The sequence below is a fragment of the Elephas maximus genome, chromosome 13 (assembly GCF_024166365.1).
Source record: "Elephas maximus indicus isolate mEleMax1 chromosome 13, mEleMax1 primary haplotype, whole genome shotgun sequence".
NCBI lineage: Eukaryota > Metazoa > Chordata > Mammalia > Proboscidea > Elephantidae > Elephas > Elephas maximus.
The window spans coordinates 92,730,562-92,754,937 of record NC_064831.1 but is presented as its reverse complement, the minus strand read 5'-3'; the positions used below and the strand labels follow the sequence as shown (position 1 = coordinate 92,754,937).

The 24,376-nt window shown below is 41.2% G+C and overlaps 1 protein-coding gene across 3 annotated transcripts in view; it reads right to left on the bottom strand.

Moving 5' to 3' along the window:
- LRRK1 (leucine rich repeat kinase 1) overlaps positions 1–24,376 on the bottom strand; it is a 165,229-nt gene that overhangs the window by 99,003 nt on the left and 41,850 nt on the right. For all 3 annotated transcript variants that reach the window (XM_049905203.1, XM_049905205.1, XM_049905204.1), the window contains exons 3-4: positions 16,851–17,014; positions 4,339–4,510 (exon numbers count right to left, since the gene is read on the bottom strand). In XM_049905203.1, coding sequence (XP_049761160.1) covers positions 4,339–4,510; positions 16,851–17,014 — 336 coding nt within the window. The remainder of the gene's footprint in view (positions 1–4,338; positions 4,511–16,850; positions 17,015–24,376) is intronic.

Sequence of the window (24,376 nt, the reverse complement as noted above, 5' to 3'; positions counted from 1 at the left end):
AGGGCTTTGGGGACAGACAGAACCAAAACCAAAGCTGTTGCCATTGAGTTGATTCTGACTCATAGCAACCCTACAGGACAGAGTAGAACTGCCCCAAAGGGTTTCCAAGGAATACCTGGTGGATCTGAAATGCCAACCTTTTGACTCGCGCCCTAGCACTTAACCACTATGCCACCAGGGTTTCCTGGGGACAGAGACCTTAGGGTTAAAATATCTTACCCACTGCCGTAGAGTTGATTCCGACTCATAGCAATGCTATAGGACAGAGTAGAACTGCCCCATAGAGTTTCCAAGTAGTACCTGGTGGATCTGAAATGCTAACCTTTTGATTAGCGCCCTAGCACTTAACCACTATGCCACCAGGGTTTCCTGGGGACAGAGACCTTAGGGTTAAAATATCTCACCCACTGCCGTCGAGTCGATTCCGACTCATAGTGATGCAATAGGACAGAGTAGAACTGCCCCATAGAGTTTCCAAGGAGCGCCTGGCAGATTCAAACTGCAGACCTCTTGGTTAGCAGCCATAGTACTTAACCACTATGCCACCAGGGTTTCCACAAACCCACTGCCAGCAAGTCAATTCTGACTCACAGCGACCCTACAGGACAGAGTAGAACTGCCTCATAGGGATTCCAAGGAGCGTCTGGTGGATTTGAACCGCCAACCTTTTTGGTTAGCAGCCATAGCTCTTAGCCACTATACCACCAGGGCTCTAAAATATCTTAGCTGTGTAATTTTGGACAAATTTCTTAAGCTGTCTACACCCCAGTTTATCATTGGTAAGATGGCACTCACAGCACCCATCCTCCCAAGTTCAATGCCAGGGTTACATGACATGATGTACGCCAAGCACCTGGCTCAGAAAGTGATACCTCATTATGTTACCTGGAGTACTGACGCTTGGTGCATTTCCAAATTATCTGTAATAACATATATTACTCTCATTACCAGAAAAAAGAGCTTTGATGAAAGAAACAGATCTAAACTCTCCTGCCTAAAACTCTGAGACTGACTCCCTGGAGGAGTTGCCTGCTTCATTCCAGGACCATCTAACACTTAGCACACCGTGTGAATAGGGCTGCCTGCGCTGAGTGTTACAGTATATTCAAGTTCAAAATAACGCAGTGTCTTTTGGATCTCGTTGCCATGGTAAAATGACCTCATCCTCTGCACTGACACTTCCCACCTGCATCATAACGCTGCCTCACTTCCAGAGGCAGACTGTCCTTGGGAGCCAAAGTGTTCCCAGGTGTGGCCAGAGCCGTCCTCCCCTCCATGGCAGGAAATTGACCCACAAGTGGGGTGAGATCAGGACACCAGGAATTACCATCCATTGTAGGACACACGTGGCATAGTGCCTGGTCCAGAGCTGCTGCGAAGTTATGGTGCTTCTTTTCCCTCAGCTGTTAACCAGAATTAATGATTCAGAGAAAGTGGTAAATTAACAAAAATTAAAAACCAAATCCAAACTCATTGCCCTTGAGTCCATTCCGACTCATGGCGACCCCATGTGCTACAGAATAGAACTGCACGTACAGATTTCTTTGCTGTAAGCTTTACAGAAGCAGGTCGCCTGGCCTTTCTTCTGTGATGCCAACCTTTGGTGGCACTGTGATTAAGTGTTCTGTTGCTACCAAAAGGCTGGCAGTTCAAATCCAGCAGCCGCTCCTTGGGAACTGTATAGGGCAGTTCTACTCTGTCCTATAGGGTTGCTATGAGTTGGAATTGACTGGATGGCAATGGGTTAGAATTTTTTTTTTTTTTTGCCAACCTTTAGGTTAGTAGTTGAGCGAAAACTATTTGTGCTACCCAGGGACCTAACGGAAATTAAGTGGTCCATAACTCATATACTTCAAGGATATCCAGGTAAGGCATATACAGGTATCATTTAGCTGACATCTACTGCGATGAAACAAACCTCAAAGAGGTTTGGAAACTTTCTGAAGGTCCCACAATTGGTAAGTGGAAAAGACAAGACTTGAACTCTGCTGTGTCTGAAACCAGACTGGGCTCTCTTACCCATACCACACCCTGCACATGAAGCCTAAACCCAATGCCACTCAGACAGAGCCCTGTTTAGGACTCCTACCTCACCCTCCTCTTCTTCCTCTTTATCCTCCTGTTCCTCCTCATCTTCATCCTCTCCATTCCTGTGTTTAGCTACTAAAAATATGAAACAAAACAAAACCTAACCAGTTGCTGTGGAATTGTTTCTGACTCATGCGACCCCACATGTGTCACAGTAAACTGTGCTCCACAGGGTTTTCAGTGGCTGATTTTTGGGGAGGAGATTGCCAGGGTTTTATTCCAAGGTGCCTCAATGTGGATTCAAACCACCAACGTTTTGGTTAGCTGCTCAGTTCTTAAGCTTTTAAGCCATCCAGGGACTCCTGCTTAGCTACCAAACCCCAAACCAAACACACTGCCATTGAGCCGATTCTGACTCATAGCAGAGTAGAACAGCCCCATAGGGTTTCCAAGGAGCAGTTGGTGGATTTGAACGGCTAACCTTTTGGTTTGCAGCCAGGCTCTTAACTACTGTTTCACCAGGGCTCCTGCTTAGCTACAGAGGCTAGGAATTACATAGTGATGTACTTCAAAGCTACACCACTACATAGGCACCTCCCTTCAAGGCCCACCTCTCATACTTCCTCTTCTCAGGACACGCCCTCATTCTCTAGTTGCCTCTTATTGGTCCTCTAGTCTTACCTTACTTCTGACAGTGGCTGCCTTCCCCTCCAGCTTAGAAATTCCCAGAAGGCAACAATGCTTGCCTATGTTTGTACTTCCTGCAGGGCAGGGTGCACCACAGTGTTCTGGACTCCTTAAATCCTTAGCAACTTTACCCGGAATTGTGCTGCAGATGGGATCCCACTGGGAGCAGCTGGAAACCATGCTGGACCCAGCCAAGCTCCGGCTCTGCAAGAGCAGGCAACCGAAGCTCTTCCCTTGCTTGTCTGCCAACAAGCTCCTACTCACTCTGCAAAGCCCAGCTTAGATGTCACCTCCCTCTAAAGACCTTGTCTTCCTGCACCCAGACGAGACCATTCCCTGATGTTTGCTCCCAGAGCACTGTGTAAATGCGTCAGCTCTAGCATGATTACCTTACACAGAGTTACTCGTTTCTACCTCTGTTTCCCGTTTGACCACGAGCTACAAAAGGGCTGGGCCACCTTTTAAAAAAGTCTCTGTGTCTCCCAAGTTCTTCAGTGCGTCCGGTACTTGGAAAATGCTCAGGAAATGTTAGCTGCACAATTAGGTGAGTCAGCTGTAGTAGACTCTTTGGAGCTAGAACAGATGCTACTGTTGGGGATCCAAGAAAAGGGGGACTCAAACTTTGGTGCCACAATGGTTTCCAGGCTCCTGCCTGCCCTCCCACATCTTGCCTGACCCAATCTGCATCTTACAGGGCTCTTGATCTGCCCTAGTTTCTGTCCATGGCCTCCTTCTCCCTCCAGACACATGAAGAGGGCACCCAGTTCAAACAAAGTCTGAGCCGAGATCTATCTCAAAGCACACAGCTGGATGTCCCAAACAGGGTGGCTGCATAATTGGTGAGGTCCAATGCAAAATTAAAATATGGGACCCCCTGTTAAAACATTATTAAAAATTTCAAGATGGTGACTACAGCGTATTAAGCCAAGCATATGGCCCATGTGACTGCATGGGTTGCACATTCATGACGCCAGTCCTGCACTCAAGCAAAATCCCAACTCCCAGAGACCACAGCTAGGGCAATGCCTCAACCTCTAGCTGCAGCGATGTGTGCTGGACTTGCATAGCATCACTGACCTAGTCCACCATGGGAAATTAAAGGAGAGAAAAAAATTGTTATTTAAACATAAAAATTTTAAAACTAAAAAATTGAAAAGATGAAGCAGATAAAAAATTAGTTGTACTAAAAACACAGCATATGCTCTCTCTGTGTGTGTCTGGAAGTGAAGGGTCAAAAGGGCAGAGCCACCTGATGAAAAGAACCTGTGTCCCCGAGTCACTCTCGGAGAAAGGCCACCCAGGGGAGCTGATGACCCATTTCAGACAGGCATGTGAGTGAGAAGTAAATCTTATGGTATTTTTATTTGAAAAAGCAGCACGGATCCACGTTCTTTGTCAAATGTGGTCTAAGAGAATTGGCCTTGTGAGCTCATGGGAGTGAGATGTGGAACGTGGCCAGGAGCTCACTTTATTTGGACTGTCAACTGGATGCCCCAAATTTCTTGATCTGTGATTGAAAAGCTTAAAGAAACAAGCATTTGGGGGGTAAGTTCCCCAAAGCCTGCCTGAACCTAAGAAGAGAGTCCCCTGAGAGCTGGTAAAGCGGTCACACTTGTGGCTCACCTGACAGGGACTCGAGAAGCTCCTGCACAACTGCGGTGTGCCCAAAGCGTGCGGCTACCACGGCGGGGTTGTCGTCGGTGGGCTCTGTGGGCAGCTCTACCTGCCTCTGGGCGAGCAGATACCGCACCGTCTCCAGGTCCCCGTAGGCTGCAGAGATGCTCAGAAGCTGACCCTGGTTGAAAAAGAGCAGGGCTTGGGTTAGACAAGTTCTGTTTGGAACTGCCAAGAGAATGGACTTTAAAACCTTTTCGTTACCATTGGGTTAACGGTATACCAGCCACTTTCTATGCCTCTGGACCTCAGAGGTCAGGCATTATTCCAGCTTTTGTTTAATGCATCTGGTGTTAAGGTGAGTCCCTTCTGAAATGTGTGAAGCTCAGCAGACCAGATCTGGAGCCTCATTATTGTGTAGGTTGAGTATTCTATGAGATGACGCTTCCTGGATGTGTCAGTTTTTACATGTTTGCCTTTTTTTCCCTTCATTTCTGTGAGTTAAAGCTTCCAAGTATGATTATGGCTTTCCTGTGTGACAGTTAGGGAGCCCTGATGGGTTTGTTTTGGTTTTTCTGTGTCATGTTTAGAAAACCAGAGGTTCCCCATGTAACCTAACGGAAAGGTGCCCACAATAAATTATCTGTCCAGCTATCATCGGTATATTGTCATACCACAGATGGGTGGCGCCACAGTACCACTCACCTCATTGGCCGCTTATATTACCAGATGATATTTCTCAAAATCCATATTACTAATAAAACATCTAAACACACTCAATTAGTAAGTATGCATTCCAGTACTGAAAGCACATGCCATCAAAAAAAAAAAAAAAGAGAAAAAATGTAGTTACAAAAGGGTTAGAAATCCAATGCCATGGTGATGGACAATGCTAGAGCTGAGCTCTGGACTAGGGGAGCCATGTGCCACGTGGGGCTGTTGAGCGCTTGCAACGTGGCCAGGACCAAGTAAGATATACTGAAGTGTAAGGTGCACACGTGGTTTCGAAGACTTCGTACAAAATAGAAATATCTCCTTAACTTCTTCTATATTGATTATATGTTGAAAGGATGATTTTAAATATATTCATGCTAAATAAAACATTAAAATTCATTTCACTTTTTTTTACCTTTTTTTAATGTGGCTGCTGGAAAATTTGGAGTTCCTGGGTGGAACAAACCATTAACACGCTTGGCTACTAACCGAAACGCTGGATGTTTGAGTTCACCCAGAGGTGCCTCGGTGATGTACGCCTGAAAGGCCAGCCATTAAAAACCCTGTGGAGCACGGTTCTACTCCGACACACGTGGGATCACCATGAGTCAGAGTCGACTCCACGCAACTGGTATTGGCACTGGGAAATTTAAAATTATGTATGTGGCTCCCATTATATTTCTACTGGACAGTGCTTCTCTCCACCATACGCTTCACAAGGATAGGGACTGTGTAAACTAAATAAACATCTAATAAATGCTGAGTGGGCTTCAGGAAGAGTCAGGCTCTCTGAAGGACCCTCCTACATGCTACTCATAAATGGAATGCGACCAATTGGTCCAGCACCATTTGTTGAAAAGGCTATCCTTCCTTAATTGAATTGCTTTTACATCTTTGTCAAAAATCTGTTGGATATATTTGTGTAGGTCAATTTCTGGGTTCTCTATTCTGTTCCATTCCCCTATGTGTTTATCCTCCACCAATAACACACAGTCTTGATTGCCATAGCTACATACTGTTTTGAGATATTAGAACTATTTAAAGAATTATTCTTTTCACTTTATTCTTTTTCAAATTAACTATTCTGGTTCCTTTGACTTGCCATGTAAATTTTAGAATAATCTTGTCTCTATCTACAAAGTATCTTGTTGGAATTTTGATAGAAATTGCATTAAAAATGTCTACCAATTTCAGGATAATTAGCATCTTTACTGTGTTGAACAGTCCAGTCCATAAACATGGACTAAGTCTCCACTTATTTATACTTTGATCTCTTTCCTCAGCATTATGTAGTTTTCAGCATACTGGTCCTGTACATGTTTTGTTAGATTTGTACCAAAATATTTCATTTTTTTTGAGTGACTTCAAATGGTATATATTATTTATTTAGATTACCATGAATTCTTTGCTAGTACTTGGAAAAACGATTGATTTTTATATGTTGGTCTTGTATCCTGCAAATCTTGCTGAACTCGTTTACGAATTCATTCTAGGAGTTTTTTTTTTTTTGGATTCTTTGGGGTTTTCTATGTAGACTATCATGTCACCTGCAAATAGGGACTGGTTTACTTCTCTGTTTCAGGTTTCTATGTCTTTTAATTCTTTTTCTTGCCTTCCTGCTGGCCAGAACTTCCAGTACTATGTTGAACAGAAATGGCTGGAGTGGACATTCTTGCCTTGTTCTTCATTTTAGGGGAAAAGCAGTCTTTCACCATTAAATATGATGCTAGCTCTAGGTTTTTTTGTCATGTCCCTTACCAAGTTGAGGAACTTCTCTATTCCTAATTTTCTGAATTTTTTTTTTTTAATCATGAATAGGTGTTGGATTTTTTCAAATGCTTTTTCTGCATCAATTGATATGGTCATGTGATTTTTCTTATTTAGCGTATTAACATGGTGGTTTAGAATGATTTAATACCTACTACTGAATAAGCCTTGTACCCCTGGAGTAACCCCACTGACCCATGATGTAGCATTCTTTTTATATGTTGTTGGAGTTATTTGTTAATAATTCATTCAGAATGTTTGCATGTGTTCTCATGACAGATATTGGTCTGCAGTGTTTGTTTTTTTGTACTGTTTTAGCTGGTTCTGGTATCAGGGTAATACTGGCTTCACAGAAATGTTAAAAAATTTTCCTTCTTCTATTTGTTGGAAGAGACTGTGTCAAATTAATTTTCCTTAAACGTTTGGTAGAATTCCCCAGTAAAACCATTCAGGCCTGGAGATTTCTTTTTTGGGAGGTTTTAATTTACTAATTGAATTTCCTTAGTAGTTGTAAAGCTGTTCAAATTATGTTTTTCATATTGGGTGAGTTGCGGTATTTTGTACTTTTCAAGAATTGATCCATTTCATCTAATCCATCAAATTTGTATGTGTAGAGTTGTTCACAGTATTCCCTTATTCCTTTGATGTCTTCAGGATCTGTAGTCAGATGCCCTATTTCATCCCTGACATTCGTGATTTTTATCTTCTCTCTATTTGTCATTTTTACTCTTGTTGCTGTTAGGTGCTGCCATGTAGGTTCCGACTTATAGCAACCCTATGTACAACAGAACCAAACATTGCTTGGTCTTGCACCATCCTCACAATCATTGTTATGCTTGAGCCCACTGTTGCAGCCACTGTGTCAATCCATCTCGTTAAGGGTCTTCCTCTTTTTTGCTGACCGTCTACCAAGCATGATGTCCTTCTCCAGGAACTGGTCCCTCCTGATAACATGCTCAAAGTATGTGAGATGAAGTCTCACCATCCTTGCTTCTAAGGAGCATTCTGGCTGTACTTCTTCCAAGACAAACTTGTTTGTTCTTTTTAGAGTTCAATATTCCTCACCAACACCACAGTTCTAAGGCATCAATTCTTCAGTCTTCCTTATTCATTGTCCAGCTTTCACCTGCATATGAGGTAGCTGAAAACACCATGGCTTGGGTCAGCTGCACCTTAGTCCAATGCAATGTGTCATTTGATTTCTTGACTGCTGCTTCAATGGGTGTTGATTACGGACCCAAGTAAAATGAAATCCTTTACAACTTCAATATTTTCTCCATTTATCATAATGTTGCTTATTGGACCAGTTGTAAGGATTTTTGTTTTCTTTATGTTGAGGTATAATCCATACAGAAGGCTGTGGTCTTTGATCTTCGTCAGTAAGTGCTTCAGGTCCTCTTCACTTTCAGCAAGCAAAGGTTGTGTCATCTGCATATCGCAGGTTGTTAATAAGTCTTCCTCCAATCCTGACGCTACATTCCTCTTCATACAGTCCAGCTTCTCAGATTACTTGCTCAGCATTCAGGTTGAATAGGTATGATGAAAGGATACAACCCTGACGCACACGTTTCTTGACTTTAAACCATGCGGTATCCCCTTGTTCTGTTCAAACAACCCTCTTTTGTTATATGTACAGGTTCCTCGTAAGCACAATTAAGTGTTCTGGAATTCTCATTCTCTGCAATGTTATCTATAATTTGTTACGATCCACACAGTCCAATGCCTTTGCATAGTCTTAAAACACAGGAAAAAATCTTTCTGATGTTCTCTATTTTCAGCCAAGATCCATCTGATATCTGCGATGATATTCCTCATTCCATGTTATCTTCTGAATCTGGCTTGAATTTCTGGCAGCTCCCTGTCCATGTACTGCTGCAAATGTTTTTGAATGACCTTCAGCAAAATTTACTTGTGTGTAATATTAATGATATTGCTCAATAATTTCTGCATTCTTCTGGAACACCTTTCTTTGGAACGGGTACAAAAACGGATCTCTTCCAATCAGTTGGCCAGGTAGCTGCCTTCCGAATTTCTTGGCATAGACATGTGAGCACCTCCACTGTTGCATCTGTTTGTTGAAACATCCCAGTTGGCATTCTATCAACTCCTGGAGCCTTGATTTTCACCGATGTCTTTGGTATAGCTTGGACTTCTTCCTTCAGTACCATCCATTCTTAATCATATGCTGTCTCCTGAAATGGCTGAACACTGACCAATTGTTTTTGGTACAGTGACTTTGTGTATTCCTTCTATCTTCTTTTGATGCTTCCTGCATCATTTAATATTTTCCCCATAGAATCCTTTAATACTGTAACTTGCTTGAATTTTTTCTTCAGTTCTTTCAGCTTGAGAAATGCCAAGCCTGTTTGTCCTTTTTTTTCTAACTCCAGGTCTTTGCACATTTCATTATAACACTTTGTCCTCTCAAGCCAACTGTTGACATCTTCTGTTCAGCTTTTTTACTTCATCATTTCTTCCAACTGCTTTAGCTACTCTACATTCAAGAGCAAGTTTCAGAGTCTCTTCTGACATCCATTTTGGTGCTTTCTTTCTTTCCCGTCTTTTAATGATCTTTTGCTTTCTTCATGTATGCTGTCTTTGATGTCATTCCACAACTCATCTGGTCTTTGGCTATTAGTGTTCAATTTGCCAAATGTATTCTTGAGGTGGTCTCTAATTCAGGTGGGATATACTCAGGAATGTACTTTGGCTCTCACAGACGTTCTTATTTTCTTCAGCTTCAACATGACCTTACATATGAGCAATTGATGGTCTGTTCCACAGTCAGCCCCTGGCCTTGTTCTGACTGGTGATACTCAGTTTTTCCATCATCTCTTTCCACAGATGTAGTTGATCTGATTCCTGTGTATCCCATCTGGTGAGGTCCATGTGTATAGTCATCGTTTATGTTATTGAAAAAAGGTATCTGCAATGAATAAGTCGTTCATCTTGCAAAATTCTATCATATGATCTCTGACGTTAATTCTATCACCAAGGCCGTATTTTCCACCTGCCAATCCTTCTTCGTTTCCAACTTTCACATTCCAATCACCAGTAATTATCAATGCATCTTGACTGTGTGTTTGATCAATTTCAGACAGGAGAAGTTGGTAGAAATCTTCAGTTTCTTCATCTTTGGCCTTAGTGCTTGGTGCGTAAATTTGAATCACAGTTGTATTAACTGACACGACTCAAACTGAGAAGAAACAGCTGCAAACATCCGTTACTCGTGCGCGAAGTTTGCAAATTTTATTGATCAATGCTTTCTTTCTTTCTATTTTTTCTATTGTTTTTGTTTCAATTTTATTAATTTCTACGCTTATTTTTATTATTTCCGTCTTTCTGCATGCTTTGCATTGACTCTGCTTTTTTTTTTTTTTTTTTTTTTAGTATCTTGGGGTGAGAGTTTAGATTACTGATCTGAGACTTTTCCTATTTTCTATATTTAGCGCTATAAACTTCCCTTTCAGCACTATTTTAGTTGCATCTCACAAATTTGCTTCATTTTCTTTTAAAAATAGACTTTAATTTTTAGAGTAGTTTTAGGTTTACAGCAAAACTGTACAAGAAGTATAGAGAGTTCCCATATACCCTTCTTACTTCTGTACACTGCTCCTTCTATTATTATTACCTTGCATTTGTATAGTACATTTGTTAAAATAGATGGACCAATATTTATACATAATTATTAACTGAAGTCCATAGTTCATATTAGGACTCACTCTTTAGTCTTATTAGTTTTAACAAATGCATATTGTCATGTGTCATACACATACAGTATCATACAGAACAGTGTGCCCTAAAAATGCATCCCCAAATTTTGATGTTGTATTTTCATTTTCATTTAGTTTTTTGTTTTTTTTTTTTTAATTTCTCTTAAGACTCCCTCTTTGATTCATGGGCTATCTAGTAGTATGTTGTTAGTTTCCAAGTGTTTGAAGATTTCTCTGTTATCTTTCTGTTGCTGATTTCTCATTTGATTCCATTTTAGTTAGATAACATATTACATATTATTTAAATTCTTTTAAACTTGTCGAGGTTTGTTTTATGGCCCAGGATATGATCTATTCTGGTATATATTCTGAGGGACTGTTAAAAAGAATGTGCATCTGCTGCTGTTGGGAAGAGTGTTCTATAAATGTCCGTTGGATCCTGTGGGTTAATGGTGTTAGAGTTCTTCTATATCCTTGCTAATTTCCTATCTAGTTGTTCTGTCAGTAGTTGAAGGGGAGTGTTGATGACTTCAGCTATAATTGTGGATTTGTCTATTTCTCCTTTTAGTTATATCAGATTTTACTTCACATATTTTGCAGACCTGTTGTTTGGTGCATATACATTTAGAACTGCTATGTCTTCTTGGTCGATTAAACCTTTTATCATTTTTGCAATGTACCTCCCTGTCCCTAGTAATTTTCTTTGCTCTGAAGACTACTTTATCTAATATTAGTATAGCCACTTTTTTCTTTTGATTATTTGCATAATATATCTTTTTCCATTCTTTTACTCTTAAGCTACTTATATTGTTATGTTTGAGTTGAGTTTTTTGTAGATGGCATATAGTCTCATGCTTTTTAATCCACTCTCCTAATTTCTGTCTTTAAATTGGTGTACTTAGACAATTTACATTTAATATAATTGTTTATATGTTAAGAATTAAATCTGTCATGCTATTTTTTTGTTCTGTTATTCATTTGTTTCAATTTTCTTGTCTTCCTGTGGGTTACTTGTAAAATTTTCTAAATCTCATTCGATTTATCTATAGAAGTGCTTTTGAGTTTATTTCTCTCTCTCTTTTTTAAGTTTATCTCTTTTGTAACCTTTTAGTGTTTGTTCTAGGTATCAAATCACATATGCATAACTTATCAAAGTCTACCTGCGTTGACATTTTACTACTTCAAGTGAGCATAGAAAACTCACATCCCTTTACCTTCCCCCAATTATATAACTGCCTTGAATATTTCCTCCGCATACATTAAGAGCCACATTAGGCAGTGTTATAATTTTTGTTTCAATCATTAAACATAAGATAGAAAACTCAAGATGAGAAGGAAGGTCTCTTTTACTTACTTACATTTTTGTTTTTAGAATGCTTTTTCTTCCTTCTGGGCGTTCAAGATTCCTTCTTTAACATTTTCTCTCTATTTAGAGAACTTTAGCTATTCTCTTAGGCTATATCTTCTGGCACGAATTCTCTTAGTTTTCCTTCATCTGAGAATGCCTTGATTTCCTCTTAGTTCCTGAAGGATATTTTATCTGGATATAGAGTTCTAGGCTGACAATATATATACTTTTTCCTTTCAGCACCTGAGAAATGCTGTGCCACTTCCTCTGGCCTCCATGGTTTTAATGAGAAATATGCTGTTATTTGTTTGGTTTTTCCCCCCACAGGTAATTGTTTTTTTTTCCCCTCTGGCTGCTTTTAAAATTTTTTGTTGTTGTTGTTGTTTATTTTGTTTTGTCTTTGGTTTTCCAAAGTTTGACTCTGAGGTGTCTTGGTGTGAATTTCTCTGGGTTTATCCTGTTTGTCTTTTGCCAAATTTTGGATGTTTTCAGCCATTTTTCTTTGAGTACTTTCTCAGTCCTGCCCTTTTTCTACTCTTTTTTGTGGGACTCTGCTGACATGAATGTTAGATCTTCAGTTATGGTTGCACGTATCCCTGAGGCTCTCTGCATTTTTACAGCTATTTTATCTCTGTTCAGATTGGGTAATTTCTACGGTTCTATCTTCTAGCTCACTGATTCTTTCCTCTGTTCTCTCCATTCTGCTGTTGAGCCCAACCATTAAGGGTTTTTTGTTTGTTTAATTTCAATTATTGTATTTTTTAGTTCTAAAATTTCCATTTGGTATTTCTCTATATCTTCTATTTCTAGGCTCAGGCTTTCTACACCTCTTCCTCACTTATTGACTGTCTTGGTACATGATATTTCACATTTACAACAACAGTAAAAAATCTACCATCTGACTATTTTGCACACTTAATGATGTACGTCTGGCAGTAACAAACACTGAGGTGCAAGGTGAGAGTAATGCTGGCTGTGATGATTAAGGTTACGTGTCAACTTGTCTGGGCCATGATTCTCAGTGGTTTGGCAATTACGTAATGATGTAATCTGGCAGTTATATAATAAGTAATTTGGCAGTTATGTAATGATGTAGTTATTTGCATCTTATGATCTGATGTGGTCATCCTCCATTTTCCTGGTCTTTGGAAACTAACCATGTTGATAAATGAGGAGTCAGTGTATTTTTGCTCAGACTTCCTTTTTTTCATTTGTCCTTAACATGTTCATAACTGCCCACTGAAGCATTTTTATGATATCTGCATGAAGATTCTTTTCAAATAATTTTAATATCTAAGTCATCTCATTATTGACATTATGACATTTGTCATTTGGTTTGAGATCTTCCTGGTTCTTTGTACGACAAGTGATTTTTTTTGGAAACCTGGACATTTTGGGTATTATAAGATTCTGGATCTCATTTAAATCTTGAGTTTTAGCAAACCTCCTGACTCTACTCTGGTGGGTAAACAGGGGTGCCACTTTGTTACTTCCAGGTGGTGGCCAGGTGGTGGTGAAGTCCAGGGTCTCCATTAGGCCTCTTTTGACATCCAGTGGGGAGAGGCTCTTTGTTACTGTTGACTGGGGGTGGGATTTCAGTTTCCTTATTAGGATTCTCTGATATCACTCAGTTGGGAGGGGGAGGAGGTCTTGCTATTGCAATGTGAGGAAATCCAGGCTCTTCACTGACACCTTGGGGGAAGGGAATCTCATTATTACCCAGCAGGAATGAACATCATGGCTTCTCACTGGTTTTCTTTGACATCATCTCTGTGGGCAGGTTGGGGTCCTTTGTTACTGTCTGGCAAGGGTGGAAGGGTGGAAGTCTAGTCAGTCTTTGCCTGTGGGCTAGGGATGGGCCACAGATTTTTCTGTGGTGCTTGGCTGGGGTAGGGTGATTATGTCAAAGCTTTCTAACTTGCTAAGCATCCCTCTTCTTGGTACTTCAGTTAGAGAGAGTAGGCTTTCTTTTTTTTTTTTTTTTTAATCTACACTTGTTGTTGTTTTCAAGTGGCCAGATTTTACAGTATCCTAAACCCAGAAAACCCATCACTGTGTTTTTCCTTGGGTCCCAAGGTCTTTAGCTGGTCTGCCTTCTTCTCTCCACCTTTCAGAATCTTGTTTATTTTATATATAATGTCCAGGGCTTTTAGCTGTACTTAGCAGGAAGAATAGGGAAACATATGCTACTCCATCTTCCCACCATCAACTTGGAAGGAAATCTAATTTAATTTAAATTAATAGTTTGTTAATTTAAGTTATATTGGAGATTTTTCTAAAAACAGGTCCTAAAGGTTAAGTTATTCTCAACATTAACCACCGACTCCAACTCATGGTGGTCTTATGTAAAATAGAACGACATACTGCCTAGTTCTACATTATCCTCACAATTGCCAGCATGTTTGAGTCATTGTTGTGGCCACTGTGTTGATCCACTTGACCAAGGGTCTCCCTTGCCCTTACTGGCTCTACTTTGCTAAACATGATGCCCTCTTCTAGTGATTGATTCCCTCCTGATGAGATGTCCAAAGCGAGTCAGGCAATGTTCTGTTGTGACCCATAAGGTTTTCACTGGCTGATTTTTAGAGGTATATTTCTAGGTCCTTCTTCCTAGTCGGTCTTAGTCTGGAAGCTTTGCTGAAACCTGTCTACCGTGGGTGACCCTGCTGGTATTTGAAATACTGGTGGTATAGCTTCCAGTATCACAGCAACACACAAGGTCATCACAGTAGAACAAACTGACAGATGGGTAGAGGAGTAAATTTGCCCTTTTTAGGTTCAGTTTGATGAGTTTTGACAATATCTGCAATCAGTCACCATCCCCACAATCAAGATCTGGGTTATTTTCACTACCCCAAAGCCATCTTGCATTTGTAAGTACCCCCCCTCCCACCACACATATATACATGTCCCTGCTCCTCAGCAAGACTGTGGGCTCCTAGAGGGCAGGAACTAGGTCCAGGGACAAGCTGACTCTCCACTGAACAGTCATGGACATGGATGCCAAGTAAACCCTGATTTGCATCCTTCCTTTGCCACTCACCATCTTCCAGTCCACGGACAAGTTCCTCCACTGCAGTGAGCCCCAGTTCCCTTATAATAAAACAGGGATGATAATAAAACATGGTAGGCATTAAGGGAGCTCGTATTTTAAGAACCCAGCTCACAGAAGGCAGCCAACCAGAGGTAGCTATGCTAAAGAGTTTGCAAGTGACCATCCCATGACACACAGGTATAAGACCACGGCCCGGGGAGACTGTACTAACCTGGACGGAGGAAACACAGGCTATAGGCCCTCCCTGCTGGAGCCACCAATCCCTATCCCCCAGGAGCCCACTGCTCTGACCTGCTCTCCTTGTACACAGAAGGGTGGCTCTCTGAACTCATAGTCAGAGGAATCCAAAATGCCCTCCCCAACAATAATTTTCAAGGCACGTCATACTTACCAAAATGAAATTTTGGACACTTCTGAAAACAGGCTGGAGGTTTAGGAAATTAACTATTTCTAACTATTAATTGGAAACCCTGGTGGCGTAGTGGTTAAGGGCTACAGCTGCTAACCAAAAGGTCAGCAGTTCGAATTCACCAGGCACTCCTTGGAAACTCTATGGGGCAGTTCTACTCTGTCCTATAGGGTTGCTATGAGTCGGAATCGACTCGATGGCAATGCGTTTGGTTTTTAACTATTAATGAAATAAGGGGGTCACTGGTGGCTCTGTGGTAGAATTCTCACCTCCCACGCAAGAGACTCAGGTTTGGAGATTCTTGTCCAATGCCTCTCATGCACAGCCATCACTTGTCTGTTGGTGGAGGCTTGCATGTTGCTATGATGCTGATCAGGTTTCAGCAGAGCTTCCAGACTAAGACAGACTAGGAACAAAGGCCTGGAGATTTACTCTTGAAATCAGCCAGTGAAAACCCTAAGGATCACAACGGTTCAATCTGCAACCAGCTGATCATAGGGATGGGGTTGCCATGAGTTGGGGGCTGATATGATGGCAGCCAACAACGACGACTCAGTGTAGACCTGTTAACCTGCATGCTAACCCATGCAACGCAAATCACAAAACATCGAGAGGTATTTTCATGATAACATCCGATAATAACTCCACCCGTGGGCAAGGATGTGGCGTTAGCCCTTCATGCATTCTCAGCGGGGAGGTTAACCTGAACAACTTTTTTGAAAACCAGTTTGGCATGTGTTTCTAACTTTCCAAATGTTCATACCCACATTCTCAATTCCTGCAAAGCTATGCTAAGAAAATAGCCCTACGATAAGAAAGGAATCATGCAGAAATATTCAATACGGCATTATTTATATTAGCTTAAAGTTAGAAACAATCCAAATACCCAAACAAAGGGAGCGGCTGGGTCATTAACGGCATCTGTTATAATAGATGGGATGACAGGCAGCCATGGAAAGCAGTGTTTACAGGGAATTTAAAATCACACAGAAAGCTCTTGATATAATATCAGGTGAGAAAAAGCAATATGCAAAACTATATAGTACACAAAATAACTGCATCTACATTAAAACAACAACAAATATAAGCCCAGATCAGCAGGGTGGAGGGAAAAAGATCAAACTATTAAGCAGGGTTGTTTAGGTATATCAGAAATATGGTTGATTTTTTTTTTACGTATTTCCTAAATTCGTTTTTTTTGAGCATGTGCTATTTCTACAATGGAAAAGTGCAAAGGAGTACAGCAGGCTAAACCTTCAGTTTGGCATTTGGCCCTTTACATTTAAGCACCCCTCCCTGCTCCCGCAAAGCCTCCAATAGGGTGGTGGCGAATGGCCGCTTAGGTGAAGAGGGCTGAGATGAAGCCGAAGCCGACCCACAGGAAGTTATCCGTGGTTTACGTGTGAAGTGAGGTATTCCCAGAACACAATCAAAAACCCTCATTACAATTATGACTACAGCCAGAAAATCATCTGAGCCCCCCAATTACAGCCTGGGGGATGGTGCTCAGCCTACCTTTTCCTGCTGGGTTGTGCTCTCGTCACAAGCCTCTCTGATCAGGTCCCGGGCCCTCCTGGGGTTGTTCTGCTTGTAGGCGGTGTAGATGCCCTCTGTTTGGGGGGACGGCACTGTGCAGTCACCACCTGGCGTGGACGGTTTGCTGCCCATGCCCCCGGCACCTGCATGGGAGCAAATAGAGAGACACCTGTCACTGCTGGCACCACTCATGTGAGGACAGGAGAGGGGGCAGAGGGACAGGCATCCACGATGAGATCCTGGGAACTGCAGGCAGAGAACAGGGTCACCCTGCAATACTACTGCCACCAAGCACCCTCAGACCAGGGGCCTGTAGCACTTCTTGGGGACACTTCCAGGGTTTCCTCCAGAGGTGATTTCTGAGGTCTATGAGGGCACCAAGCACCAAGCACAGCCCAGGAGGACTCTTCAGTAAGACTGCCACTTGGAGCACCAACAGGACAGGTGGTATGGCCGCCTGGTGGGGACCTGCCAGGCTGACCTCAGTGGCAGCAATGGAGTGGCAGGAGCTTCTGTGGGATAGCAGTGGGCTTGGATAAACTGTCCCGCTGTAGTCCCTCAGGGGAATACAGCACTGAGTGGAAGAAGACATGCAAGCCAGATTCCGGGGGTGTGGAAATCCATACACTTCCCCCAGCCTCTCTCTGCTTAGAAAACACCACAAAGAGCATGAGGCTGAGCTGGCAGCCTTCGTTCCACAGTTGCCACTGCACAAATGTGTCACCTTATGATCTCGGCAATGCCCTGCAACTCGGGGCCTCAGGATCCTTTTGGCCCTCTGGTGTGACTGGACAGGTGTCGCTGGGTGCCAGCGGCTCTGACATCACAGGTGACCTGAAACGTGGCTTTGCTGTGAACGTGCTCCTGTCCACTAAGTGTGGGCGCTGGCCCACGTGGGACGGGGGTAGGGTAGGGGTGCTCCAGGACAACCTAACCCCTGGTGCTTGTCTGGAGGGAAGGCCAGCAGGCAGGAGGCCACAATGCAGCACTGCTGGGCCCTTCATGCAGGGCATCTACTGGGCAGCACTGTGCTGGGCGCAGAGACACGAAAGCAAAGGAAGCAGCCCTCCCTCGTGGAGCTCACTCTACAACACGGTTCACAACTAGGCATCTGTGGAACCCAGAGGCTCATGAACGGGCTTCAGAACCAAAAACCAAACCTGTTCCTGTCAGGCTGATTCCAACTCACAGTGACCCTAAAGGACAGAGGAGAACTGCCCCCCAAGGGTTTCCAAGGAGTGCCTGGTGGATTCGAACTGCTGACCTTTTGGTTAGCAGCCGTAGCTCTTAACCACTATGCCACCAGGTTTTCCAGGCTTCAGAAGCCCCCTGAATACCCTAAAATTATATGCAAAACCTTGTGTGTGTGTGTATGTGTGTATATTCAAGGTGTTAGTGAGCCAGTTTTATCTCCATAGATATTACAGAAAACTCTGCAATGAATGAAGAGTTAAATTCTGATAGTGTTGAGTGATGGCAGAAACAGGGAAGAAATTCTATCGTTCTTGGCCACAGGAGCCCTGGTGGCACAGTGGTTAAAGTGCTCGGCTGCTAATCAAAAGGTCGTTAAGTTCAAACCTACCAGAAAGACATGGCAGTCTGCCTCCATAAGGATTTACAGCCTTGGAAACTGTATGAGGAAGTTCAACTCTGTGTTATAGGGTCGCTATGAGTCAGAATCAGCTCAACCGCAATGGGTTTGTTCTTTTGTTTTGTTTTTGTTTTTGGCCAAGTTCACACGGCCTAAGAGGCATCCTGGGATTGAAATGTGGCCCCTCAGCTCTCAGACAGGGGCTCAGCCCACCCCATCTCTCTGCTGCTTCTTTGAATGGATGAATAAAACAATCTTTGGCTTTTTCTTTCTTTCTTTCTTTTTTTTTACAAAGAGTAAATGCTGAGAAAGACTGATTTCCAAATATGCGTATCACAAAAGTGAATCATATAATAGCAGCTAACACTTGAAAAATTAAAAAAATGTAAATTTATTTACAAGAGCAGAAAAAATTATGTATTTAGAAATAAATTTAACGAAAGATGGACAACACCCGTACACTAAAAATTATAAAACAATGTTGAGAGAAATTTAAAGAAAAGCCATATAAATGAAAAGACATCCCATGTTCATGGGTTAGAAGATGCAATATTGTAAAAAGATCAGTTTTCCCCAATTCAATCTATAGAGTCAGTGCAATCCCAATCATAATGTCAACAGGCTTTTTTTTTTTTCTTTTGGTATAAATTGACAATCTAATTCTCAAATTTATATGGACATTTAAAGGACCTAGAATATCCAAAGCAACTTTGAAAAAGAAGAGAGATGTTCAAGACTTACTCTACAGCTATAGTAATCAAAACAGCATGGTACTGCCATAGACAAATCAATCGAAGAGAACAGAGAGTTGAGAAACAGATCCACATTTACATATCCAGTTGATTTTTGACAAAGGTACCAAAGTAATACAATGGGAAAAGCAAAATATTTTCAACAAACAGTGATGGAAAAACTGGATATCCACACTGAATAAAAGGAAACCTTGAACCCTCCTTCCCACTATCTAACAAATTAATTCGAGATGGACTGTGGACCTAAACATAAAAGCTGAAACTATTAAGCTTCTAGAAGAAAACACAGAATATCTTTATGACTTGAGAGTAAGCAAAGATCTCTTAGATAAGACACACAAAGCAACAACCATAAAAAGAAAAACTGCTAAATTAGACTTTATCATGGGACTCTGCTCATCAAAGTACACCATTAAGAAATAAATAGGAAACTTATAAACTAGGAAAAATACTTGCAAAATATGTATCCAAAAAGAAATGGCATCTAGAATATATAAAGAACTCCTACAACTCAATAATAATTTTAAAAAATGTGCAAGGATTTGAAACGGTGCTTCAAAAAGGAAGATACACAAAGGGTTCAGTATCATTAGCTATCAGGGAACTGTAGATTAAAAGGACAGTGTGGCACCATTACATTTCCACAAGAATGGCTAAAATTTAAAAAAGACTGACAATACTCAGGGGGAATGTGGAGCAACCAGGATGCTCATACATTATTGGTCAGGGTGTAAAACAATACGAACACTTTGAAAACAGGTTGAGCAGTTTCTTACAAAACCAAACATATACCTACACTATGACCCAGAAATTCTGTTCTTATGTACAAAAAACAATAACAAAAACCACAAGAATGTTCATAGCAACTTTATTCATGATATTTGTAAACCTGAAAAAGTCCAGGTGTCTATCAGCAGGAGACTGGATAAACAAATTGTGGTATCTAATGGAATGCTACTCAGCAATTAAAAAGGAATATTCTACTGATACATGAAATGACTAATAGGAATCTCAAAAACATTATGCTGTGTGAAGAAACCTTGCCCCAAGATGATTCTATTTACATGAAGTTCTAATCTATGGTGAAAAAAATCAGAACTGTGCTTCCTGGAGGCAATGATAGACAGTGAGGATTACCAAGAAGAGCCTTGAGGAAGCTTTCTGGGTTAATGGTTCTATATCTTGATGGCATTTTTATTACACAGATATATATGTTTATCAAAACATATCAGAGTTCATTTAAGATTTGTGCATTTTACTTTATATAAGCTTTACCTTAAAAAGCAAAAAATCAGTACACAATACTGGGGATGCCAGCACAACTTGTCCAAGGCAAGGTCATGGAAGCTCCACAGACACATTTAAACTCCCCAAGGGACCAAATTACTGGGCTGGAGGGCTGTAGGGACCATGGTCTAGGGGAACATCTAGCTCAACTGGCATAACACAGTTTATAAAGAAAATGTTCTACATTCTACTTTGGTGAGTAGAGTCTGGGGTCTTAAAAGCTAGTGAGTGGCTATCTAAGAAACTCCACTGGTCTCACCCCGTCTGGAGCAATGGAGAATGAAGAAAATTAAAGACACAAGGGAAAGATTAGTCCAAAGGACTAGCAGATCACAACTACTAGAGCCTGTACCAGACAGAGTCCAGTACAACTAGATGGTCCCCAGCTATCGCCACTGACTGTTCTGACAGGGATCACAATAGAGGGTCCCAGACAATGCTGGAGAAAATGTAGAACAAAATCCTAACTCACAAAAAAAGACCAGACTTACTACTCTGACAGAGACTGGAGAAACCCCAAGAGTATGGCCCCTGGATACCCTTTTAGCTCAGTTATGAAGTCATTCCTGAGTTTCAGCCTTTAGCCAAAGATTAGACAGGCCCATAAAATAAGACTAAAGGGGCACACGAGCCCAGTGGCAAGAACTAGAAGGCAGGAGGGGACAGGAAAGCTGATAATAGGGAACATATGGTTGAGAAGGGAGAATGCTGACATGTCGTGGGGTTGGTAACCAATGTCATAAAACAATGTGTACTTATTGTTTAATTAGAAGCTAGTTTGTTCTGTAAAGCTTCATCTAAAGTACAATAATAACAATCATAAAAAAAAAAACCTAAAAAATATTGAACCTTAGACAATAATATGGATGCTAAAGTATTTAGGGGTGAAGTGTACAGATGTCTGCAACTTACTTGAAACGTATTAAAAAAGATGGATTGATGTATGGATAGAGGTGCGACAGATGAATAGAAACGTGATAGGGCAATATTAGAAAACGTTGACGACAGAATTTAGGGAGTGGGTACACGGATGTTCATGGTTCAATTCTTTCAACTTCATGTTTGAAATGTTTCATAACAAAATATCAGAAGAGAAAGTGACTCATAACATCATATCCCAAATGCAGGGTCTGCCATAGGACACACTGAGTGAGCTCCTCTAACAGTACAGAAAAATCCTGTTCTGTAAAAGGCAGAGCCAAGCTGCTTACAGAGAGAAGGCCCTTAATAACTCACGCTACATCATGGCTTTTACCATTTCAAAGGCAACTGTCCTGAAGATCCATGTCAGTGGATGATCATTACAATCTGCTCCGTTCCTGCAGGCTGGCCTTGCCTGAGTGGAGATTATTCTCATTTGGTTGTGTGTTTTTGAAAAGAGAAATCAGAAAATAGCTTAGTGTAAGTGGTTATATGTGTGAGTAAGGCAGCTTCCCTTCCCAAAAGACACTAATACTCTCCATTCATTATTTACTGGCAGAGACCCTGAGACATCTAAGAGCAGTGGGAGGGGGGACAAGCCATTAGCAGAGCGAGAAGGCGGTAGGAACAACTGCAGTGTGGCCCATTGGAGGGGCACTTATGTCACTACTCAGCTTTCAGAATTAAATAAATATCTCCCTTATTCCAGTAGAGTCATCTTTGAAAAGGCAAGCGTGTGTGCGTGTGTGCGTGTGCATGCGCGCGTGCACCTGAGTAGAAGCAAGTAATCTATTCACATTAGGAACATAAATAAAAACAGTTAAACCCTTAAACCCAAATTAAATGACATAGCGAAGGTAGACCCTACTATGTATGGTACGTGTGAAATTACAAAGGTGGGCTTAGATTTATTTTTAAAAACTGCGATGTACATGGAGTAAATGATGTAATAGCAGACTGAAATATAAGAGTCAAGAATCTGTCCAGTTCTATTTATATTTGTTGATGCTGCGCGTTTTTCAGCTTTGATTGCTGAATCTGAGTTTCTTAACCTGCATTGGAAACGAGTGTCTACATCACTGACCCTGGCAGCGGGGGTTTAGTCCAATCAAATTGTTAGAAGTACATGATGGAAAAACATCAGTGCAGACGCATTTAATTTAATCTGCCAACCTCATGTAATTTCCTGAAATTATAGACAAAGCAGTTAACATATATTTAAATTTAAAGAAAAAGAACAAAATGCTTATAACGGTTATTACGGAGGAAGGGTTAATGACAGCATTACCAAACCAAAAACCAAACCCGTTGTCCTTGAGTTGATTCCGACTCGTAGCACTCCTATAGGACAGAGTGGAACTGCCTCATAGGGTTTCCAAGCTGTAATCTTTATGGGAGCAGATCACCAGGTCTTTTCTCATATGGAGCGGCTGGTGGGCTCGAACCTACAACCTTTTGGTTAGCAACCAACCACTTAACCACTGTGCCACCAGGACTCCTTTACTAGTAATAGAAGTACATACTTTCATTGAAAAAAAAATGTAAATAATATGGAAGTATATAAAAGGCAGAAACTTCCCCTTCCCCACCATCAGATACCTCTCCCTAGAGGTCAATATTTAACTTTCACAGTAGCTTTTCTTACTAGGAAAGATACTACAGTTCTGCATTGAGAATTGGTGCCCTTTGATTTAAACTTAAAATGTAGGAGAATGTATTCATACTATTTGAGATTATCCAGTTAGTTGTGTCCATCCATCAACCATTGTCTATAATTCTATTACACAGTAAAACATCATAGCTGTAAATATTTTCCTCATTCATGTTTAGAATTCATATTAAAAAAATCAAACTCCCCCAAAGTTAGACTATTTCAATAAAGCGCTAACGCGCCAAAGAAATAGCATTGGTAGGGAAACGATAGTACAGGCAGTCCCCCCGCCCCTTACAAATGTCTGACTTATGTACAACTCAAACTTCAGGACCGACTGCCATAAAGCCTATTATATTAAAAATCTGAGTTAAATACATACGATGGTTTGCAATAACAAATGCACACACTACTTTGTGATGCTTATGAAAACAATGTGAGGTTTGGAAGTGTTTCTTAAATGTTTTATATGCGTTGTTGTTGTTAGCTGCCATCTAGTTGGTTCCAACTCACAGTGACCCTATGCAAAACAAAACACTGCCCAGTCCTACAACATCCTCACATCTTTGCCATGTTTGAGCCCATTGTTCCAGTTACTGTGTCAATCCATCTTGTTGAGGGTCTTCCTCTTTTCCACTGACCCCCTTCCTTACCAAGTATGATGTCCTCCAGGGACTGGTCACTCCTGATAACATGTCCTGATAATATACTTGTGAGACAAAGTCTCACCATCCTCAATTCTAAGGGGCATTCTAGCTGTACTTCTTCCAAGGCAGACCGGTTCATTCTTCTGGCAATATTCTTTGACAACACCATAATTCAAAGTCATCAATTGTTCTTTGGTCTTCCTTACTCATTGTCCAGCTTGGGTCAGGTACACCTTAGTCCTCAAAGTGACACCTTTGCTTTTGAATACTTTATAGAGGTTTTGCAGCAGATTTGCCCAATGTAGTGCATCATTTGGTCTCCTGACTGCTGCTTCCATGGGTGTTGACTTAGGCACACACACATACGTATAAAACCGCAGACAGACATTTTGCTGACTTTCAATGTGAAGTTACTCTGGTTAACTAAGTACTTAACTAAGAAAGGTTTTTTTTTTAAGGTTTGGTTGATGTTGCCTGTTTGATTTTAAAAGAGTCAATTAGAAGTAGGAACTCGTGAGGGAAAATAAAAATTCTGAGGGGGGCTACAGTTCCGTTTTAGCACATTTGGAGGTTTTCAGGAATACAAGAAATATTTGCAGTAAGGTGTGAGAAGATAAGTGAATATATTCCTTGCTGGTGAAAAACGTTAACATCGA